Raw genomic sequence first — 19,954 nt, forward strand, 5'->3', positions numbered from 1 at the left:
TAGATAGATAGATAGATAGATAGATAGATAGATAGATAGATAGATAGATAGATAGATAGATAGATAGATAGATAGATAGATAGATAGATAGATATGAGTTTGTGGCTATTTACTGTATCTCACAATATGACTTTTTATCGCATAACATGACTTTGCCTAATATTTCTCTAATATTTATATTAAGTTGTGAGATTATATCTCAGTATGACTTTTCACAACATAACTTTATATCTCACAATGTGACTTTATATATCCCAATTGTGTCTTTAATAAAATCTAGTTCATATCTAACAAAATGACTTTATATCGCATAAATGTGACCATATCAGAAAATGTGCCGTTATATCTGAATTTATATCTCATAATATGACTCACAATGTGACTTTATATCTCTCAGTTGCAACTTTATTTCCCAAGTTTGTAAACTGAAGCACCCTGTTTGTCATGTCATACGCAGAGTACGCAGTTTGCGTAGGGCACCAACTCCCAGGGGGGCACCATCCCAGTTGCTCAAAAAAAAAAAAAAAAAAAAAAAACGTGACGTGACGTGCCATACCCGCATCTGCGACTGCTCGCACCTCATGTTTGCTGCTGTTTTTTTTTTTTACTTCCATAATATTTGAGGGAGGGGGGTACCACAATACAATACTGCTTAGGGCACCCATTTGGCCAGCAGCGGCCCTGTTAGTGTGTTGTGTGAGGGTACCAGCGCGTTGATGCCCTTGTGCTCCTACCATATGCTTGGGTGCTGAAGGATACTACAGGCAACCTGTAATGTGATGTGCCCACCTATCAAGCTGTTCCTTGGAGGAACGACACACTAAAGCAGCAACCAGCTGCCTGAACCCCTGCACTCTTTCCGCAAGCTCCATGGTCCCCGGCTGTCATGAGGGATCCTCAACGATGATCAGCGAGACCACCTGTGCTGCTTCTCACATAACACACCAAGATCTGAGACAATCTGTTGATAAAACCTATAACCAAATACAACAGGAGCACGTTTGTAGGCACGGAACGTATTTTTGGGACGAAAAAGACGAGGTTAGGATGCCACTGTGGAGTTCCAAACTGGTGAAATTGAGTAACCTTGGAGCATGTGCAAATTTCGTGCTGTGTACACGTTGCGCTGGCAAGCTAGGTTATTATATTTCTCATTTCTCAAGCACTCAGGGAGCGTTTTGAATATGTTAGGTGTTGGCAGGGGTAGATGGTGGCTGTCACTGGCATTTTAATGGGGTGTGTCTCTTGGGGGGCCAATATGGTGTAGCATGCACTATCTGGCCACACACACACACACACACACACACACACACACGGCTTGTCTACTTTCCTTCCTAAAAGCATGGCCAACAAGCTGTTCTAAAACACTGCACAATCAAATAGAATTAAATATCACTACAAAGCAAGGGAGTGGGGATGAGTAAAAATGAGAATAAAGTGAGAATCAGACACAGAGGGTGAGCGACAGAAAGAGTGCACGCAGGGGCAACAGTTACAGCACACACACGCTGGGAGAGAGATCATCAGTAATAATTGCTGAATGTCTCTTTCGGAACGGCTTTGTGTTTTCTTTCACTCTGTCTCTTGCAGTGAAAATCATTTAGCCTCCGGGCTGGAGCTCAGCAGGAGAGAGAGAGCAATTAGAGAGAAAAAGAGACTGACAAGGAGAGAGAGGGAGAGAAGAAAAGGAGGGGTGCACAGGTAAATGATAAAGGAAGTTGTGGGAATGATGCTGAGATGTCGAGATGAGCAACGGGGTGGGCGGCGGAGATGACGGATGGACAGGGAGATGGGCTAGGAATGAGAAAATGTCGGAAGGTTAATGCCGCGGAGCAAATGAGCTGGAATTGCACGCGAGAGGGGAGGAGAGGGTCAACGTGGAAAACACAAACAATGGGGTCCAGAAGTCTGAGACCATTAGTGAGAATCCTTCTAACATTCTTTGTTATAAATTATATTATTAGCATAATCATTTGAGTGACAAGTGTTCAGATTGTCTACTTTTTGTTTTAATGACAGCAAACTGCATGAACACCACAGGTTTATGTCCTACCATGGTCAGTGTCACAAATTTATTTGATTACTGTCCTTTAAATAGTGAAGAATCTTAAATATTAATACATTTTACACCATAACATTTTTCAAATGCTGGGTCATTCACAAAGAATGTTTTGGCAACAATTTACAATGGAAAATAACCTGTGTGACTTACTTTTTTGTCATACAATGAAAGTCAGTTGGGTCCAATGGTTTTAGTATAGACAAAACAATTTAAATATATATCAGATATATCAGAACATCTTTTGTGTTCTGCAGAAGAGAGAAAGTTATTTGGATTTGGAACGACATGAAGGTGAGAAAGGGTACATGATTTAAATTAGATTTTGAGCCCCAGATTTTCAGTGTAACTTCAGACTTGGCCTCCACTGTATATGCAAACTCATGACCTTGGAATCCGGTGAGAGGGATTTCTTGCAAAATAAATTATTTTTAAAGAAAGCACAGCAAACAAGGAGAGAGCAGGATGCAGGAGAGAGGCAGGGCTAAGAGAGAGAGAGAGAGAGAGAGAGAGAGCGTGGTTAAATACCATTTTATTATAAACCCCTGTGGAGAAGAAATTCAAACGTGTTTCTGTTCTGAGAGTGGGAGCTGAAAGAGAGAAGTAGAGGAGAGGGGGAAGGGTGAGGATATGGAGAGTCTATTATAAGTGAAATTCAAAGAGAACATGTCTAAGCCATTCTCTTCTCTCCTCTCTCTTTATTCTATTCCCTGTCTCTCCCTGTGTATCTTTCAAATCAAGATAATGCCACACACTCAAGCGCTTTTTCTTCCTTTACCCACACTTTCATCACATGTAAACGTGAACTTATTTAAATTTCTCTAACAAGTGGTGCTATCACATGGCATTCTGATATTGTTTGATTCCTAACTTTGACTGTTTTTCTCTCTCACACAACAGAGAAACAGCTTGCATAATGTGATGCAATAACATGACAAGCGATAAAAGCCATCTCTTGCATGTTTTTCCTCTACCAGCCACGATTGCAATATGCAACAGGATATTTTGATAATCTCTCATATTTCTATTTCTGTGGCATGTTTTCAATATTGATAATAAGAAGAAATATTTCTTGATCACCAAACCAGCATATTAGAATGATTTATAAAGGATCATGTGACACTGAAGACTGGAGTAATGGCTGCTAAAAATTCATCTTTGACATCACAATAATAAATTACATTTCAAATTATATTAAAATAGAAAGCAATTGTAATAATATTTAACAATATTGCTGTCTTTACTGTATATTTGATCAAATAAATGCAGTCTTGGTGAGCATAAGAGACATCTTTCAAAAACATTTAAAAAATCTTACAGACCCCAAACTTTTAAATGGTAGTGTAACTGTATATTAAACATCCAATGTGTCCTGAAAGGCTGATTTATAGAGAACCAAGTGTAACCTGACTAATTTTGTGAACCAAATTAATTATGTGATATGAAATTATTACATGAAAAAATGCACTGTACTACATTTCATGCACAGAAAGAAGAAAGTCAGCTATTCATTAAATGTGAAATTCACAAATTATTTCACACAATTCTAAGCAGATGCTCATTTCATGCACACACTCATTTGCACACACAAGAGTGACTTCACTTTTCAATTTGTCGATAACACCTTTTGCAGTCAAAATAGAAAGGTTCCGGTGACAAAATGCAGCTAGCTTTTGTCGATCTGTATATGAAACACATTGAAGTATAACTGCATTTTGTTATGAAATACTGCATTTTGTGTCACCCATTTCATACGGTGCATGAAATTAGTTAGGTCACACTTGGTGCTCCATAGTGATTGTCACATCGGCCAGCAGTTTGGTTTTCACTTTTATTTTTTACAAATTACATGCTTCACAAGCCTCTTTCCCCCATGCATCTGTGAACAGTAAATATAAACTGACCGAATTACCTGCCATTTCATCTTTCGTATTCATTTCTTCAGATACATGAAGAGTGATTTTAGTGATTTGCCTTATGAATATCACTGCACACTTTCAGTCTGTTGCATGCTTTTCTTTTGATGGCAAGTCTTTCGCTGAATGCTGAGAATTTTCACAAGAAACAAGGATTTTTTCTTGGCCCAAGCTGTATTCCGTCTGGTATTTACTCATGGCCAGTTCACACAGGACAAGCTCTTGCATCTACAGTACAAAAAAGCTAAACGGAAAATAATGCAGGGGTTTATGCACAGTCTCATGGACTAAAAAATGTGCAGCAGTGTTATTTTAGTATTATTCAACTCCTTATGAATATTTTAAGTTATCTTTTATTTTTATATTTTCAGTTTTCTTTTTGATTTTAGAAGTCATTTTGTAATATACATTTTTAATATTTTTAATATTTCAGTTTAGCTATTATCAATTTAGTAATTTTAGTACTTGCTCTTAAACTTTTATTTCAGTATTTAAAGATATAGTTCACCCAAAAATTTTAATTCTGTCATCATTTACTAACCCTTGTTGTTCCAAATCAACACAAAAGAAGATTTTTTGAAGAATGTTGGCAATCAAAACCGTAGTAGTGTGGAAGTAAATGGCTACAGTACCTGCAAATGCTTAATTACCAACATTCCTTAAAATATCTTCTTTTATCTTCAACAGAAGAAAGGTTTGGAACATCTTGAGGGTCAGTAAATGGCGACAGAATTTTTATTTTGGGTGAAGTATCCCTTTAAGTTTTCTAAGTTTAAGTCAAACTAATATTTATATTTTATTTTAGCTTTATGTCAGTTATAATACCGGTGCAGACTGTGAGGGAATCCAAGAACATTTCTGTGTGAACAGAAAATTGCTTTATTATGGCTCTGAGTAAAATCATAATCATTTCCACTAAAATCAAATAGACATGGTGACCCCCAGGTTGGGATACCCTGGTAAAGCCAAGATTCAACCCTGAAGAAATTATGTAACTCACAGGTTCTCGAATAAAGGCTTTTAGAGTTAGTTCACTGTCAGTGATTTGCAGCTGGAGGACTGTAAGACTTCACTCATGCTCAGACAGGGGATGCTCAAGCAGAGGGTTAACTCATGATTATGTATAGTCCAGTGCAAATACAGTGCATGACCTTGAGCTAATATTTATTCTGAATCCTCTCAGCTGAGGCTGGCCATCCGCTCTACTCTACTGCCCCTGATTGAGGGCAATGCCACAGAGAGAGAGAGATGAAGAGAGATTGTTGAATGGGGGATGCTTTGAGGGAGGGAAATTGACCTGTGGCTTTTACTGTTAAAACATGAATATGCAGATGCCGATTTTTGCAGGTATGAATGACTACATGCATATTTTTCAGATATGCATCTAACAGCCTACGAAGTGCAAAAGGCACATCATCAATATTATAGTGTGAAGCTGGAGGCTACAGTCCTAACAGGTCTTTGAACTACTTGAGCTGAGCTGCAAAATCTCTATATTAAGGCTGTCAATCAATTCAAAATCATATGAATTACATGATAAACTTAATTTATTGCATCAATATTTTCTGAGAAAATGAAGATAATTAAAAGAGATTATTGTAGCAGGTGAATAAATATTGACTTTTGGCTTACGAAGTCAATATATTGTTGAAACTGAATGTAAACCATGCTGATATTCGGATGGTGAATTTGATATTAGTTTCATCCCTTACGAAAATTAACCAAGGTATTATTATAACAAAAATTTAGTAACCATGTTTTTTTTTGGCATAATGATTGCCAAATTATTATATTCAAATTATAGAATTTGTTCATGTTTAGGGTGAATGAACAACATGACAATACAGTGCATCTCTTCTTCCGTTGAGCTCTAGAGACGTTAGATGTATATTCCAGACCACTGCGATTTGTGAACCCTGTTCTTGGCAAACCCCTTAAAGAGTTACAACTTCAAAGGGTTTTTTTTTCCTTTACAGGGAATAAGGCATAGAGATGACCACTTTCAAAGGGCTACACCCTAATGGTTAATAAACGTGCTTAACGCTTCTCCAGGGACACCAGCGTTTGCTATTTTTGAACTGCACAGCACTTTATATGCAAAGTGTTTGGAAAAGCACCAAGTTACTATTGTTTGTACATTTATTCATACAGCCTACTCAAAGTCATTCTCAGAACAATTAAAATAAGAAGCTCAGTCTTTTGCAGTTAAGTGATGTATAGTTTTTGGCACAGGGTCGCTCGTCTTGGCACTGTCAGACAATGGCATAGAAGTGAGCAAGCTGCCCTTTAAATGCCCAGAAAAGATTTGCATCAGGATTGGTGCCCTTTCCCTGCCTACAAGCCTCTCTGTTAAAATTATTAAAGTAAATAAAGCTAAAGTATATAGCATCAGCTTCAAATCCAAACCATTAAAGTTAAACACATTCATAAAACAACCACCCGCTCTTTCTTCATATTTCAGCTGATTATGATAATAACCACTGGTATTTGCATACACTTGTGCCAAATAAAGATGGTTTTGATCTTAAATGATGCATGAAGGAGGCTGAACAACAGCAGCAAATTGGAAAAATACTTGCTGATGATGTGAAACAACTACTCATGTGACCGGCAAACGTGGGCATAAGTGACACGCGGGTGATGGACGTTGTTGGGCCAAGCTGAGTCAGATGGCATTACATCAGTTTCGGCTCAGCCTGACAAAAACAACACCTCGATTATCAGACTCAGCACCAGCAACTAACCACAGCACCCCTACTAGCTTGCTAGGAGCATTAGTGTAAGAGTGTGGGTGAAACAGGCTGCGCTGTGACTCCACTGACCTGTAACCGCAGCTCAACCCCACTTGTGAAATCAACTGTAAGATACCATTCTCACCTAGTTCTCATAGTGCCTACATTTTGAATCAAACTGGCCCTCCCACAGATTTGAGCATAGATAAACTGAACCTTCCTGTTCTGTAGTTCTCAGCACTGCACTTCAGAGGGGTCTGTTTGATCCTAAATGCATTTTAATTTCCCCTAAGTTCTTTTTTTTTCTTTTTTCAGTTATTTTTTTTTTTAGCATTCTATTTTAAAAGTTTATTTACCATATAGTGATCAAAAAGCATGTCTAAATATACTGAAATCATGAAGCTTTTAGCATACAATTGAATATCAGTTTGTTAAAAGTTTACCAAAAATAAAATTTTTAGTGCTTTGTTAAATCCTTATTTATTTATTGTATGCTTTTGCCAGAGTTCCCTATTTTAATGCTTGTTATAAGCTTTAAAAAATATATAATTCTTCAAAATATAAGAATTTCAAAATGTATTAATTGTTATAATAGGGCCCTATGAAATGTTTTTTTCCCCCTCAGAAATTCTTAGATCTGTTTTATTTATAATTTAATTCAAACATTATTTTTTAGATTTATTGATAGAATTTAAACATGGAAGTGAAATTGTGTAATATTCATTAAAGAATAAAATTATTATTATTATTATTATTAGATTAAGAAGTACATTCTACTGTACAATAGTAATATATTTTTGACACAATTTCTTGACAATTTTTTTTTTATTTTGATGAGTTGTCTTGACATTTAAGTTTTTGTGTTTCTTTGATATGATGATAGTTTTTATCAAATGAAATGGTGAAATGATCATGATATGAGATGAATTCAGCTCTGAAGTTCATGTGTTCATATGATGAGACAGTAGACACTAAAATCACCACAAGCATCATGTCTGCTTGAGTATATGTGGTAGACAAAATTGTGCTGTACATTCACAGAGAAACATACAGAATATACTTTATTTAAAATAGTCTCTTTGCACTTTAATATTTAGAGACAGTAGTCCATTTTATTAAGTGTAGAGCCATACTTTTGATTTATTAGTCCAAAATTTATACTGTAAATTTTTCTGACTGATTTCCATGATTCTTACAGCCCCAAGTCTGGTGCCTGGGTGTTACGGTGTCAGGCTACGCCAGGGTAAACAGCTTTAATAATGCAGTCAGTGAGTCTGGGCTGGTGGGGCTGATGTTAATTATGTGTCAGTGGATAGATAAGGGCGCCGCTAAAGTTCTGTGTCGGCCCCACAGTTGTGGACTCTCAGCTGGGCCTTGGGGCTGCAGGTGCAGATCCGCCTGGCAGAGGAGATCCAATGAGGGATGCGAGGTTGGTTCTAGCTGGGGGCCAGACAGATGGAAGGTCAGTCTGGGTGAGAAGACACAGTCACGCCTGCTCTTAGTCATGCAGCAGGGCCAAGAGTGGAGATTTAGCCAAGCAAGGTCACCCCGATTTGGAATTCTCCCACACTGCACCTGCGAAAGAGACCTGTCACTGTGCCAGAACAGAAATAACATAGATGTGTAATAGATTGTCTGGTTTTGTCATTTGACATGTTTTGCAAGATATGCCCTGAAGCCTTTAGGTGAAAGTTGTTATGAAGCTGCTTTAGCGAATCTTTCAATACTGATACGCTTTCTAGCAGCCTTCATTTTCATAGGCACACTGAATTTTTTTTGTGTAGAAACAGTTTTCACTCAGAAACTGCTAGTAAATTGTATGAACAATTACAAAGAAATGGCAAGCAGTCAAACATACTCCAATAATCTATATCTATATTCTATTTATTTTTTTTTTATATCATTTATATTTTATTTATATATTATTTGTTTGTCTATATATTTACTTTTTTAGATTAAAATATTGTCATTGTTAAATTTTCATTAAATTATTATTTTATAAATTAATTAAAATATTAATTATAAGTAAGTAATTCATAAGTCTAATGTAATTTATTCAGAAATGATTACCAATGAAATGGGGATCATATGTTTTTTTTTTTATCTTGAACTTATATTGTATTATATTACATTATATTATATTGAACTTACTATTATTATTATTATCTTACAGTATTTTAGATTATCATTACAAACTAAATATTAAAGATTTATTTATTTCTACTATTGATTTATTGATTTATTGTTTTTTTTTTTTTTTTTTTTTTTTTTTTTTAATTGATAAGATATAGAGACTGGGAAATAAAGAGACTGGGACATAACCCTCTTTTAATTCACAAGATGTTTAGTGTGATATCTATAAAGGTTTGTCATATAGTTGAGGGAGCCAAAGCAAAAGTACTACCTTAATAATAATAATACTACTAATAATAATGAATAAGAAAAACGCATCACTTTTAAAGTAACACATCTCAATGCCGCTAGTGAGTCATGTGTTGCTGAGCTCCTCTGAGGAGAAGCGCAGAAGCTTCATCTTCCTCACTCAGACGTGAAGGAGCCGAGGATTCTCTCCCATCAGCCTTAAAGCCTTTGATAAGATTCCCTGGTGGCAAAGGGGGATTGAAACTCATAACACGCTGAGATCTGTGTGTATCGGAGTGTGTGTTTCTGTAATGGTTATGTGTGTAGATGGCCTCGGTATCCAGGCCACTGCATTGCTGTTTAGAGCAGTCAAAACCCATTTCACATGATGGCTGAAGTGCCATTTTCTCAAACACTGTTTCTCCCAACTCGCGGGGCGCTAAATAAATCTGCCCAGGAAAACACATTCATTAGGTTAATGCACAGATGCGAAATACATTTTTTTCCCCCTCTCCCAATGTTTTATGATTTATTGTGCTGCAGGAATGTGAAATTGAGTATACTCGAATAAGTTATTTAAGTGATTTAGAGGTTGACACTGAATATTTTTTTCCCACAGTTCATGATTTATGGTTATTGCAAAAATATGAAATTGACTATATGAGTATAAGAACATTACTTTATAATATAAGTAATTTAGTTGATTTAGAAGCCTAATGATAATGCCCATGTATACAAAAGAAGCCGAGAATCTGTCCTTGAAACAGGATGTCTGCCAAGAATTTACATGGCTAATTTGAATGCATATTATGGTCAGCTGGATGTCGCTGCATAAATGAGACCTTTCTGATGCGATTTCATGTATAATTCAGTTGATTTTCAAAATGTCTTGTTTTTGAATCAACTGCCTCTTTGATAAGTCCTTTATTAAGGTGTCGGCCCGGTTCAGCTGTGTAGATATTAGACCTCATTTAGTACCGATATTCTAATCTCGCTAGGGCCAATAATGATGCGACTGTTTAAAATTATGCTTGGGTTTTTTTTCTCTAATGTGGTCAGGCATCTGGTTGGCAGAGTGTGTGTGCAGTTGTGCATCACGCTGTGTGTCTGTCCTTGAGTCTGTGTGTGTGTTTGAGTGTTTGCTTTGAGCCGTGTCACTACGTCTGTGTTATTGGATGTGTAAATCACAAGGAGTGTCGGCGGAGGTCACGTCAATCAGGTCAGTGCCAGGGACAAAAGGACACGCTCCTCTCATTCTCCATGACTACACAGAGGGGATTCTCTGCGTCTTTCATCATCCTGCCATCACCAGCCTTAACGATAGCGGCAGCTTCATTAAGGGCCTCGTTAAGTCCTGTCGTTAAGGCCTGTCGTTAAGGCGGGTCATTAAGGCCCTTCGTTAAGAACCTCGGGCTTGGAACGGCAAACCGCTGGCAGACTTGACTGACCGAGAGCTCAAGGCGGAATTAATGGATGAAATCAGGAATTCCAGAGCCACAACACAGCAACAGCTTCATGGCTGCCGCTCTCACTAGCAACGACATGTGACACCTGGACTGGCAGTCACGTAGATTTCCCAGACTGTTTACCAACTGAAGCTGAGGTACTGACTAACACCTGGTATTAACATCCGTTTCAGGCAATCCAATCACAAATGGTCAGCACTAAATGGTGTGGGGTCCAAAACGTTTTGTGACTTAGTAAATAGCACATATTTACCAGCCTGATCTCATTTGTTTTCACATAGAGTGACAATGAACATCTACATGTATAATACCACTAAAACTTTTTTTTTTTTTTGTTGAAAGAAATTAATACTTTTATTCAGCAAGGATGCATTAAATTGATAACAATGAAAAGTGAGAGTAAAGACATAATGTTAGAAACCATTTCTGTTTCAAATAAATGCTGTTCTTTAAAAAATTATTTTCATCAAAGAATCTTGAAAAAAAAAACATCATGGTTTCCACAAAAATATTAAACATGGATAATAATAAGAAATGTTTCTTAAGCACCAACTGAGCATATTACTGCTGCTGACAGGACATCACAAGAATAAAGTATAAATTAAAATATATTAAGTTTTTATTTTATTTTATATGTAATAGTATATGTTTTCTATATATTTAGTTATAACAGTTATTTTCAATTGTATTAAAAATATGTATTTTTTATGTTGCTCAGAAATGTCTATATAATATTGAAGAACAACATAAAACAAAATAAAATAAAACTATTTAAAATTACTGTTTTAACTGAAGATGATAGATAGATAGATAGATAGATAGATAGATAGACAGATAGATAGATAGATAGACAGATAGACAGATAGACAGATAGATAGATAGATAGATAGATAGATAGATAGATAGATAGATAGATAGATAGATAGATAGATAGATAGATATCATGATTCATAAACATTTGTACATTTTTAAAGTTGTTTGTATGGAAAATGTGCATTTTAGTCCATTAATGAGGCATCTTTTGCTGATATGAACAGCATATGAATAGCATATGAACATTTATATATAACCACACTTATATGCATGATGACATAACGTTGCATGCATATACATGGTCAAGACTGTGTGGAATGTTTTGGATTTACATCAACATCAAAAGTTCATCCAAAAACTAGTTTATATATGAGCTAAAGTAACAATGAGAATTTTATATTTAAAACAGCATTTTTGCAGTGGATTTGGTATACTAGAGTATATTTAGTATAACGTGCAATAAGCAATAATGTGATGACTTGTTTTGCCTTTTTGCACTTGCAAACATGTAGTGTCACCCTGACTTAATAAGTGGTATATGTAGCCCTGAAATCAAAGACCCTGCAGTGGCTTGTGACAGTGACTTGTCTCAGTTGACAGGTTTTGACTGTTGGTGGTCATTAAAAATCAGATCAGCACTCAGGGTGCTTTTTGAAGAGTAGGTATGTAACCAGTGTGCCCTGGTCAGATTGGCCTCAATCCATCATGGCCTCCTAATCATCCATATAATTTGCTACTTCACACTGTCGCCTCTCTACTGATAACTTGGTGTGTGGGGGGAGTTCTGGCACAATAAGGCTGCTGTCACATTATCCAGGTAGAGGCTGATTGTGGAAACCCCCACCACCATCACTCGTTCAATATGCTTTGACCAAAATTATTTAGTAAAAAGCCATATTAATGTAAAAAATTATGTTTTTGTTTATTATGTTTATTGGCCTCAGGAAAACATAATTATTTTATGAATTATATTACTTTTATTTAATATTAATGAACAAAAAAAAGTTATTATTGTGCATGTCCAAGTTTAAGTAGTTCATTTGTCATTTGCACAAGGATACACTGGATATTACAATGCTTACGACAAAGCTTGGGTCACAGAATGCAAATAACATTCAGGCAGACAACACATGCATATAAGAAATGCAAAAGAAATAGACTAAAGGTCCTTGAACACTGATTCTGAAAATTTTATGTTTTTTTTTTTTTTCATTTTTGTCACCCTTTCCCATCAAAATGCTTACTACGGATACGAAAATGCAGAAAATCGATCCTTATCCATATTTTTTTTTTTTTATGATGGAAGAAAGTTTTGGAAGCAGTGTGTAAACGTGATTGACACAACGTGAGGTCATAATTATTTTTTAACGTGCAAAAATTTTGTACAAGATTTCAGACTCGGTGTGCAAAATCTTAGGACTAAGGGAAGTATTCAAAAGAGTGGTAATAATATGCAGTAATATGTAATAATAATAACTATACATGCTGGATGAGGTCAGGCTGCAGTCACATTATCTAGGAGTGTTGGTCCATCTTTGCAAAAATTAACTAAAGCATTATTTATTTATTTTTGTTCCTACCTTTGTATTATTCTGGCCTCAGGAAAATTTTATTAATTTATGACTTATATTAATCAATATTATTACTAATTAAGTAATAATAATAATGAAATATAAAGTAATCTAAAATGCAATAACTCAATAATTAATAGCAACAAAATAATAATTATATTTTTTTGTTGAGATTTTTATGTATTAATATTTAATATGATACATGCTGGATCTTGATCTGTCAGTCCAACTCTGCCTAGTACAAAATTTCCTAGTACAATTTTAGTCTGTGTAAAGCATTTAAATGCCTTTTTTTTATTATTTCTTTAGTATGTTAAGAACTGTTAGTTGAACTTTTAAACTACATATGAACATACAGACAAAATCTCTGTGATACAGATAGCTGAGCAAAAAAACGCCTACTAGCAACCAACAGTATAGTGACCTGGAAACCTCAGTGTGAGCACTCTTTGACATGGAAAAACTGTTTTATCGCTTGCCAACTTGTTGCATTTGGCCTGGCTATCGTACACAGGAATGTGTGTATCACTGAGCAAAATGTGCCTTCTTACAGTTTTCCTCATCACTGCCCACCGAGTGTCAGGACATTCTTGGGGGATTTAAATCTACACAACCACATGTTTTGTCTCAAAATTCAATCTAGAAAAGCCAATGAATATTCTGATTCCAAAAAATCTCCATTTTGATTCCACTGAGGGCACACACTCAGCTCTTTCCACACTCGAATGCCTGCAAACATAGGACACGCTCCCATTTGTCTTCCAAACTTGCTGTGTGGCACTTTTTGTTGAAGTTGTGCTGTTATGGGGTCTTTTTAAGCAGCCGTATTCTGGCCACGTAGAAGCGGTAATGAGGATGAATGCTGATGCTTTCTCCACACTCTTCCCTCTGAGCATCACGCGCTCCCTATGCAGCCCAGGCTTTGCTCGCTGCATGAAGGCTCCTTAGCCGTAGACTGCCGCTGATCCGGTAACCAGACTCCACCCGCAATCAATGCCCAGAGTATGAGCACTTCATGCAAGGCTGTGTGATCATTACCGCCCATCTGTACTGTCTGCGAACGAGCCCCTGAAGTCCTCATCTGTCATAGTGGAGTCTATATTTCAAGATTAATTTTTGTTTTATACTGCTTTAGGCTCCTCTGTATACTCAATGCTGCATAGTAACTGATTACATGTAATCTGGATGGCATAATTGTATTCCAAAAATAAAGTACTTGTCATTTGATTATATTGAATTTTAAAATGTTCTAAATCAGTCTAGAGTTACTTTTTTTAAGGAAATCATTTTTAGAGATTTTAAGGAAATAAGTGTGCATGTTCATGGTTAGCATTGGTTAGTGTTTTACATGCAAGTAAACTAATAAAATATAATTTTTAGTAAGTGTTTTATTTTGAATGTTATTATTTTAAAACAATTTATCTTAATTAAAACTTTTAATGATTGAATTAATTGTTAGTTAAACTCACAACCCCCATGAAGTTCATGAACCACAGTTTAAGACACCTTAATGTAATGTTTAATGGACTTCATGTTGTTAATAACAACAAACAGAATATATTTTCATTCTCTTTTTATTTTTATATCAATATGGTACAATATTATCCTATTTAAAGGAGACCTGTTATGTCCCTTTTTACAATATGTAATATATGTTTCAGGTGTCCCCAGAATGCGTCTGTGAAGTTTTACCTCAAAATACCCACCAGATCATTTATTATATCATTTTGAAAATGCCTATTTTAAGTGGAATCAGAAGCAGAAATGTCTCTTTAAATGCAAATGAGCTGCTGCTCCCCGCCCCTTTTTCCAGAATATGGCTGTGCCTTTACAGCTCGTACTTAGATACTCTGCTAAAAAAAAAGTTTGGTTTTGATTATCATGTCTATTGCGATGAAATCATGCATTTTAAACCATATTGTTTAAACTTCTGATAAACTAAACAAAGTACTCTTTCATGTCTTATTGCACTTAAACTGTCAAATACGCACAAGTTTATGTTAAAAACACATAAGTTACAAAAACAGTCGGTTTTGTATGTGAAGGTAAAACCACTGGGAAAGAAACTGCATGTTTATATTAGATCTGTGTGGCAGCAGCATAATATACAGTAAATAAATCAATAAATCCACTGCTCTCTTGTCTCCTCTGAGGCTGGGACAGCCAAAGACATACAGTTAGCATGCTTTGCTCGAACTTTCGCCATGGTACTGGTACACCGTTGTTGCTTGCGAAACACAATGGGGGCCCTGTGGGTAGAAACTTGCAGATTAAGGGGCGGTAATATTATATGATAATGAGATAATGACGCACACGCAGGTTGCCAGATTGATGACACTAACAGAAGCAAGCGCACTTGACGATGAATGAATTTAAATACGCAGTGTTTTCCACCAGCTGGCAACCCGGGATGCCAAAATACAATTGGGTAAACTGGCAGTGGGTGGGTTTCACAAACCAAAACAGAGACCTTCATTCCAGCCCGGAACGTACATTTTCAAAGGAGAATAACTGACTGTTGCATGTTTTTTCAGATAAACAAGTATGTTAACTTAGCATGTTTCTTATATATCTTATGGTATTTTTATGCTTTAGTAGAGTCAAAATCTTACAGCACCTTTAAATCAATGTGACAGGTGAGTTGGCATACAAATAATCTAAAAATAATCAAAAAGTAAATTATATAACTAACTTCAATTTCTGTCATGTAATTTGGAATGGACTACAATCTACCCAGCATTGTGTATACAATATATTAGTCTTTTTGAAACCTTCAGTCTCTTGTAATCTCAACCTTTCCCTCTCTTTTTCTTCTCATCAGCTTCACACTGACATGGACAGAGGTGATGGACGCACTAGGTACGTGCTGCGGGGTGAAGGGGCAGGGTCAGTGTTCGTGATTGACGAGAAGACGGGCAACATCCACGTAACCAAGCCCTTGGACCGGGAGGAGAAGGACGAATACCGGCTGATTGCCACAGCAACAGACAGTCAGACAGAGCGTGCCCTGGAGCCCTCCTCCCAGTTCATCATTAGAGTGCAGGATATCAACGACAACCCACCTGTCTTCGAGGAAGGACCCTACAGCGCCACAGTATCCGAGATGGCAAACATAGGTAGCGGAAGACAACATATGCTCATCCCCCCTAGCACGTTTTCTTGGTGAATGTCAATGATTTTTGAATAATGCAGGATTCATGCTGTCCCAAAAATCATCGGATGAAAAGCTGAGGAAAATGCTCCCTATAATTTGCGCCATTTAAATGTTAATGACACTCATTCTGTGAAATAACCTCTCACGTTTATCGATTTTACGTGGTCTCAAAATATTACCCCTAGACAGTCGTGCTTGTTTTGTTTAGCCTGAAATGGCTTTAATTAATATCAAAGGATCCTAAGCACAAACAAGAAATATTCTGCACTGCGTCTGAATACTCGAACCCTTGCTGAGGTAAACGAAACCAGAGCGCCATTCAAATCTAATGTTCCATCAGTGTGAATGTGTTATCAGTATAAATTGTGCCGTGTTTCTTCAGTTCCACTCAGATTGAATATGAATAGATTTCTCTGAGCCGGTGCATGTTGCATCAACCCGGCAGTCACGTCTGTTTTTTGATCTGCCTATCTGATCGTTCGTTTACAGTGACAATCTCTCTCTCTCTCTCTCGTTCTCCTACCATCTTCTATTTGCCGCTTCTTAACTACCTGCGAAAGATCTGTAATCAGACGACACCCTCCCCTCAACCCACAAGCTCTCATGGTGACACTGTCAGGCCTTTGATGTCTGAAAACAGCAACAGCTGCTCCCACAAATCCCCCCGTCCCTCTGAGCTTGTCAGCCATTGCCCCATGGGAAACGTAGTTCTCTTTCCATTGTACATAGATATGTTCGTTTCAAACTGCTTCGGTCTTTTGCGTGAAGCTCTTTGATTTATTTGGTTGGAAAAAAGTCCATATCTGTCAGGAGCGAAAGAGAGATTTGAGGCATGAGGGAGTTTAGGGAACAGGGGAGTGTGGCCGCAAAAACAGGCATAGAGATTGAGAGAGGGAGCAAATGGGGAATTGGAGAAGGAGATGAAGAGAAATGAAGTGAGACAGACAGAGGCGTGAATGAAAGAAGGTGTGCGGCTGGGGAGAAGAGAAAGTGAATACTGTATTTGTCACATTGCAGCAGGAGGGAGAGACAGGAGAGAAGGGGAGAATCTGTCAGTCTTTATATGGCTCTCTTCATGTAATGTGCTTGTCCTGTGATGACCTGTGTTCATATGTGCCATATTGATCATCTCTTATTGTCTTTTTTGCCCTCTCGCTTACTGTCTTTCTCTCGCTCCCTGAAACTCTTCCTCAGGGACCTCTATCATTCAGGTGACGGCTTCAGATGCAGATGATCCCACCTATGGGAACAGTGCGCGGCTGGTGTACACACTTGTTCAGGGGCAGCCGCACTTCTCAGTGGATGCTCAGACAGGTGGGTTTTTTTTTTCCAGGAACTGTTTTATTATTAAAACGGCAGCCCTTACAGACTGGTCACCCACTGAAGCTAAGCAGGGCTGAGCCTAGTTAGTACCTGGATGGGAGACCTCCTGGGAAAACTAGGTTGCTGCTGGTAGAGGTGCAAGTGAGGCCAGCAGAGGGTGCTCACCCTGTGGTCTGTGTGGGTCCTAGTGCCTCAGTATAGTGATGGGGACATTATACTGTAAACAAGCACTGTCCTTCGAATAAGATGTTAAACCGAGGTCCTGACTCTCTGTGGTCATTAAAAATCTCAGGATGTCTTTCGAAAAGTGTAGAGGTGTGACCTCGGCATCCTGGCCAAATTTGCCCATTGGCCTCTGATCATCATGGCCTCCTAATTATCCCATATCTGCTGATTGGTTTCACCAATAAGCCTGTGTGTGGTGGGCGTTCTGATTTCATTTAGGCTAGGTGTTTATCATGAATGTTGTTTAAAGTGAATGCCACTATAATTTATGTTTGTTTTACACTTCAGTTTTCAGTCCTGTTGTGTTCTGAATATCATTAAATTTAAAAGATTTATGAGGGTAACAAGATACAAAGTATTTTAGTAAACATACTGTATATAGTGTTTGTAAACAATTTGTTTTATTTACTTGTATTTTATTTTATTTCGGCATGAATTTGTGTTCTCTCTCTCTCTCTCTCTCTTTCTCTCTCTCATGCATTTTTGATCAGGTACAACCTATTTTTCTGGAACATACAGTAATCTAAGTCTTCTGAAGAGACATAATTGCTTGACATGATGAACAGATTTAATTTAGCCTTTTATTCAATTTATGAACATTGATCAACACATACATAGAGCACATCAAATATGGTGTATGGCACGAGAGTGAATCATTTATTTCATTTTTCATTTTTGAGTTAACTATTTTTAAATCTATGTAAATCCATTATTAAAATACTAAACGTGTATTCTGTTTTATTTATTAATTGAAACATTTCCACTATGACTTACAATTTTACCCCATTAAGGTTGTTTCAAAAACTACTTTACTTGGTTACTTAGGAGACAAATATGTAAGTGAAAAAGATGCTTGACATGAAATTTGGGACATGCGATGTGTGAAGATTAATTATCACCCAATGATCACAATTATTTTATTGTGTGTCATTTCAGTTACAACCAGTAAATTTGTCAAGTTATGCAAAAACAGTGTAAATGTTATTTAACTCTATTTAGCAAAGCATAGAACACTTAAAACCAGCACTAACCACCATAAACTAATGATCCTTTCAGAACTGCCATGGTGCTCATGTGGCCAGTGTGAGTTTGATCTGATTTCCTCATCTTTTCACCATAATTTTGTCTCTACTGTACTGTCGATAAAAGTGTCAAAAAGGCCTCTGACTGCAAAGTCTGCAATAACAGCAATATAGTAACAGTATAGATAACACTAACGTGATGATATCTAAAACATTTATGAGAAACTGTTTGAAGAAGCGCTTCAAGTGTTTGTCTCAGTGGCAACATGGAGAACATCACTTGAAGTTCTTGACTTGTCCATCAAGTCTGAAGGACTGGGTGTGAATCAAATGCAGTCAGTGAAAAATACATCACAATGCTTTTGTGAAATAGAGAGCCTTCAGTTTCATGTTATACTGTCTTTAGGCCAATCTCAGTCCCTGGTCAGCCATTAGCGCCACATTCTCTCTCTTCAAAGCCCTGATCATTTCCGTAAGTTCCCCCTTACTCTGTCATCCCTTCATCCCTCTGGTTCTTTCCTCCTTCCACTTTTTCCTGGTTCTTCCCTCCCTCTCTTCAATGCTCATTAATCCAGACTGACTTGGCAGAAATGTATTCATATCGCTTGAGCTGCACTTCTAACAAATGCTGCAAACACGAACTCAAATCACACTTCTGAAGGCTGTGGAAAACAGAAAAATGCTTCAAAGTGGAGCGCCACCGCAGGTTTGTGAAGTGTCCAAGGAATAGTTAAATTCTGTCATCTTTTACTCATCTTCTTGTCATTCCAAACCTGTATATTTTCAGTGGGAAACACAATCGAATGTGTTAAAGAATCTATGTTCAGTTCTTGCCATACAATAACAATTCAGTGAGCAAACTCTAAAAAGAGCACCATAAAAGCAGCATAAAAAGCAGTTCATATGACTTGTGCATCATATTCTGAGTCTTCTGAAGTCATATGCTAGCTTTGCAAGAGATTTGCAAGTCATTATTCACTGATACCACTAAAACTTACATCTAGCCTGCATATGCTTCCAAATTCAATGATGATTTTAAAATTTTTTATGGATGATAAATAGTACTGTATATACAGCATTTAGTGAGTAAGTTGAAAAAGGCTTTGTTCTTTAGGAAAAAATTATGTTTTTTTATTTGATTGTGTGAAGCAACATTCTTGCAATGTGTTGATTTAAATGTCTGTTTCACACAAAGATATTGTATAATACTTCATGTTATATGAGCTAGTTTTATGATACTTATAGGGCACTTTTTGGTGCCATTACTTTTCAAAAGTTTAGTAATTGATACTTTTATTCAGCATGGTGGTAT

General features: G+C 36.9%; 1 protein-coding gene across 2 annotated transcripts in view; it reads left to right on the top strand.

The window, feature by feature from the left end:
• LOC109098943 (cadherin-2) overlaps positions 1 to 19,954 on the top strand; it is a 139,535-nt gene that overhangs the window by 66,480 nt on the left and 53,101 nt on the right. For both annotated transcript variants that reach the window (XM_042718699.1, XM_042718700.1), the window contains exons 3-4: positions 15,740 to 16,034; positions 17,267 to 17,386. In XM_042718699.1, the coding sequence (XP_042574633.1) occupies positions 15,740 to 16,034; positions 17,267 to 17,386 (415 nt within the window). The remainder of the gene's footprint in view (positions 1 to 15,739; positions 16,035 to 17,266; positions 17,387 to 19,954) is intronic.

The sequence above is a fragment of the Cyprinus carpio genome, chromosome B2 (genome assembly GCF_018340385.1).
Source record: "Cyprinus carpio isolate SPL01 chromosome B2, ASM1834038v1, whole genome shotgun sequence".
NCBI lineage: Eukaryota > Metazoa > Chordata > Actinopteri > Cypriniformes > Cyprinidae > Cyprinus > Cyprinus carpio.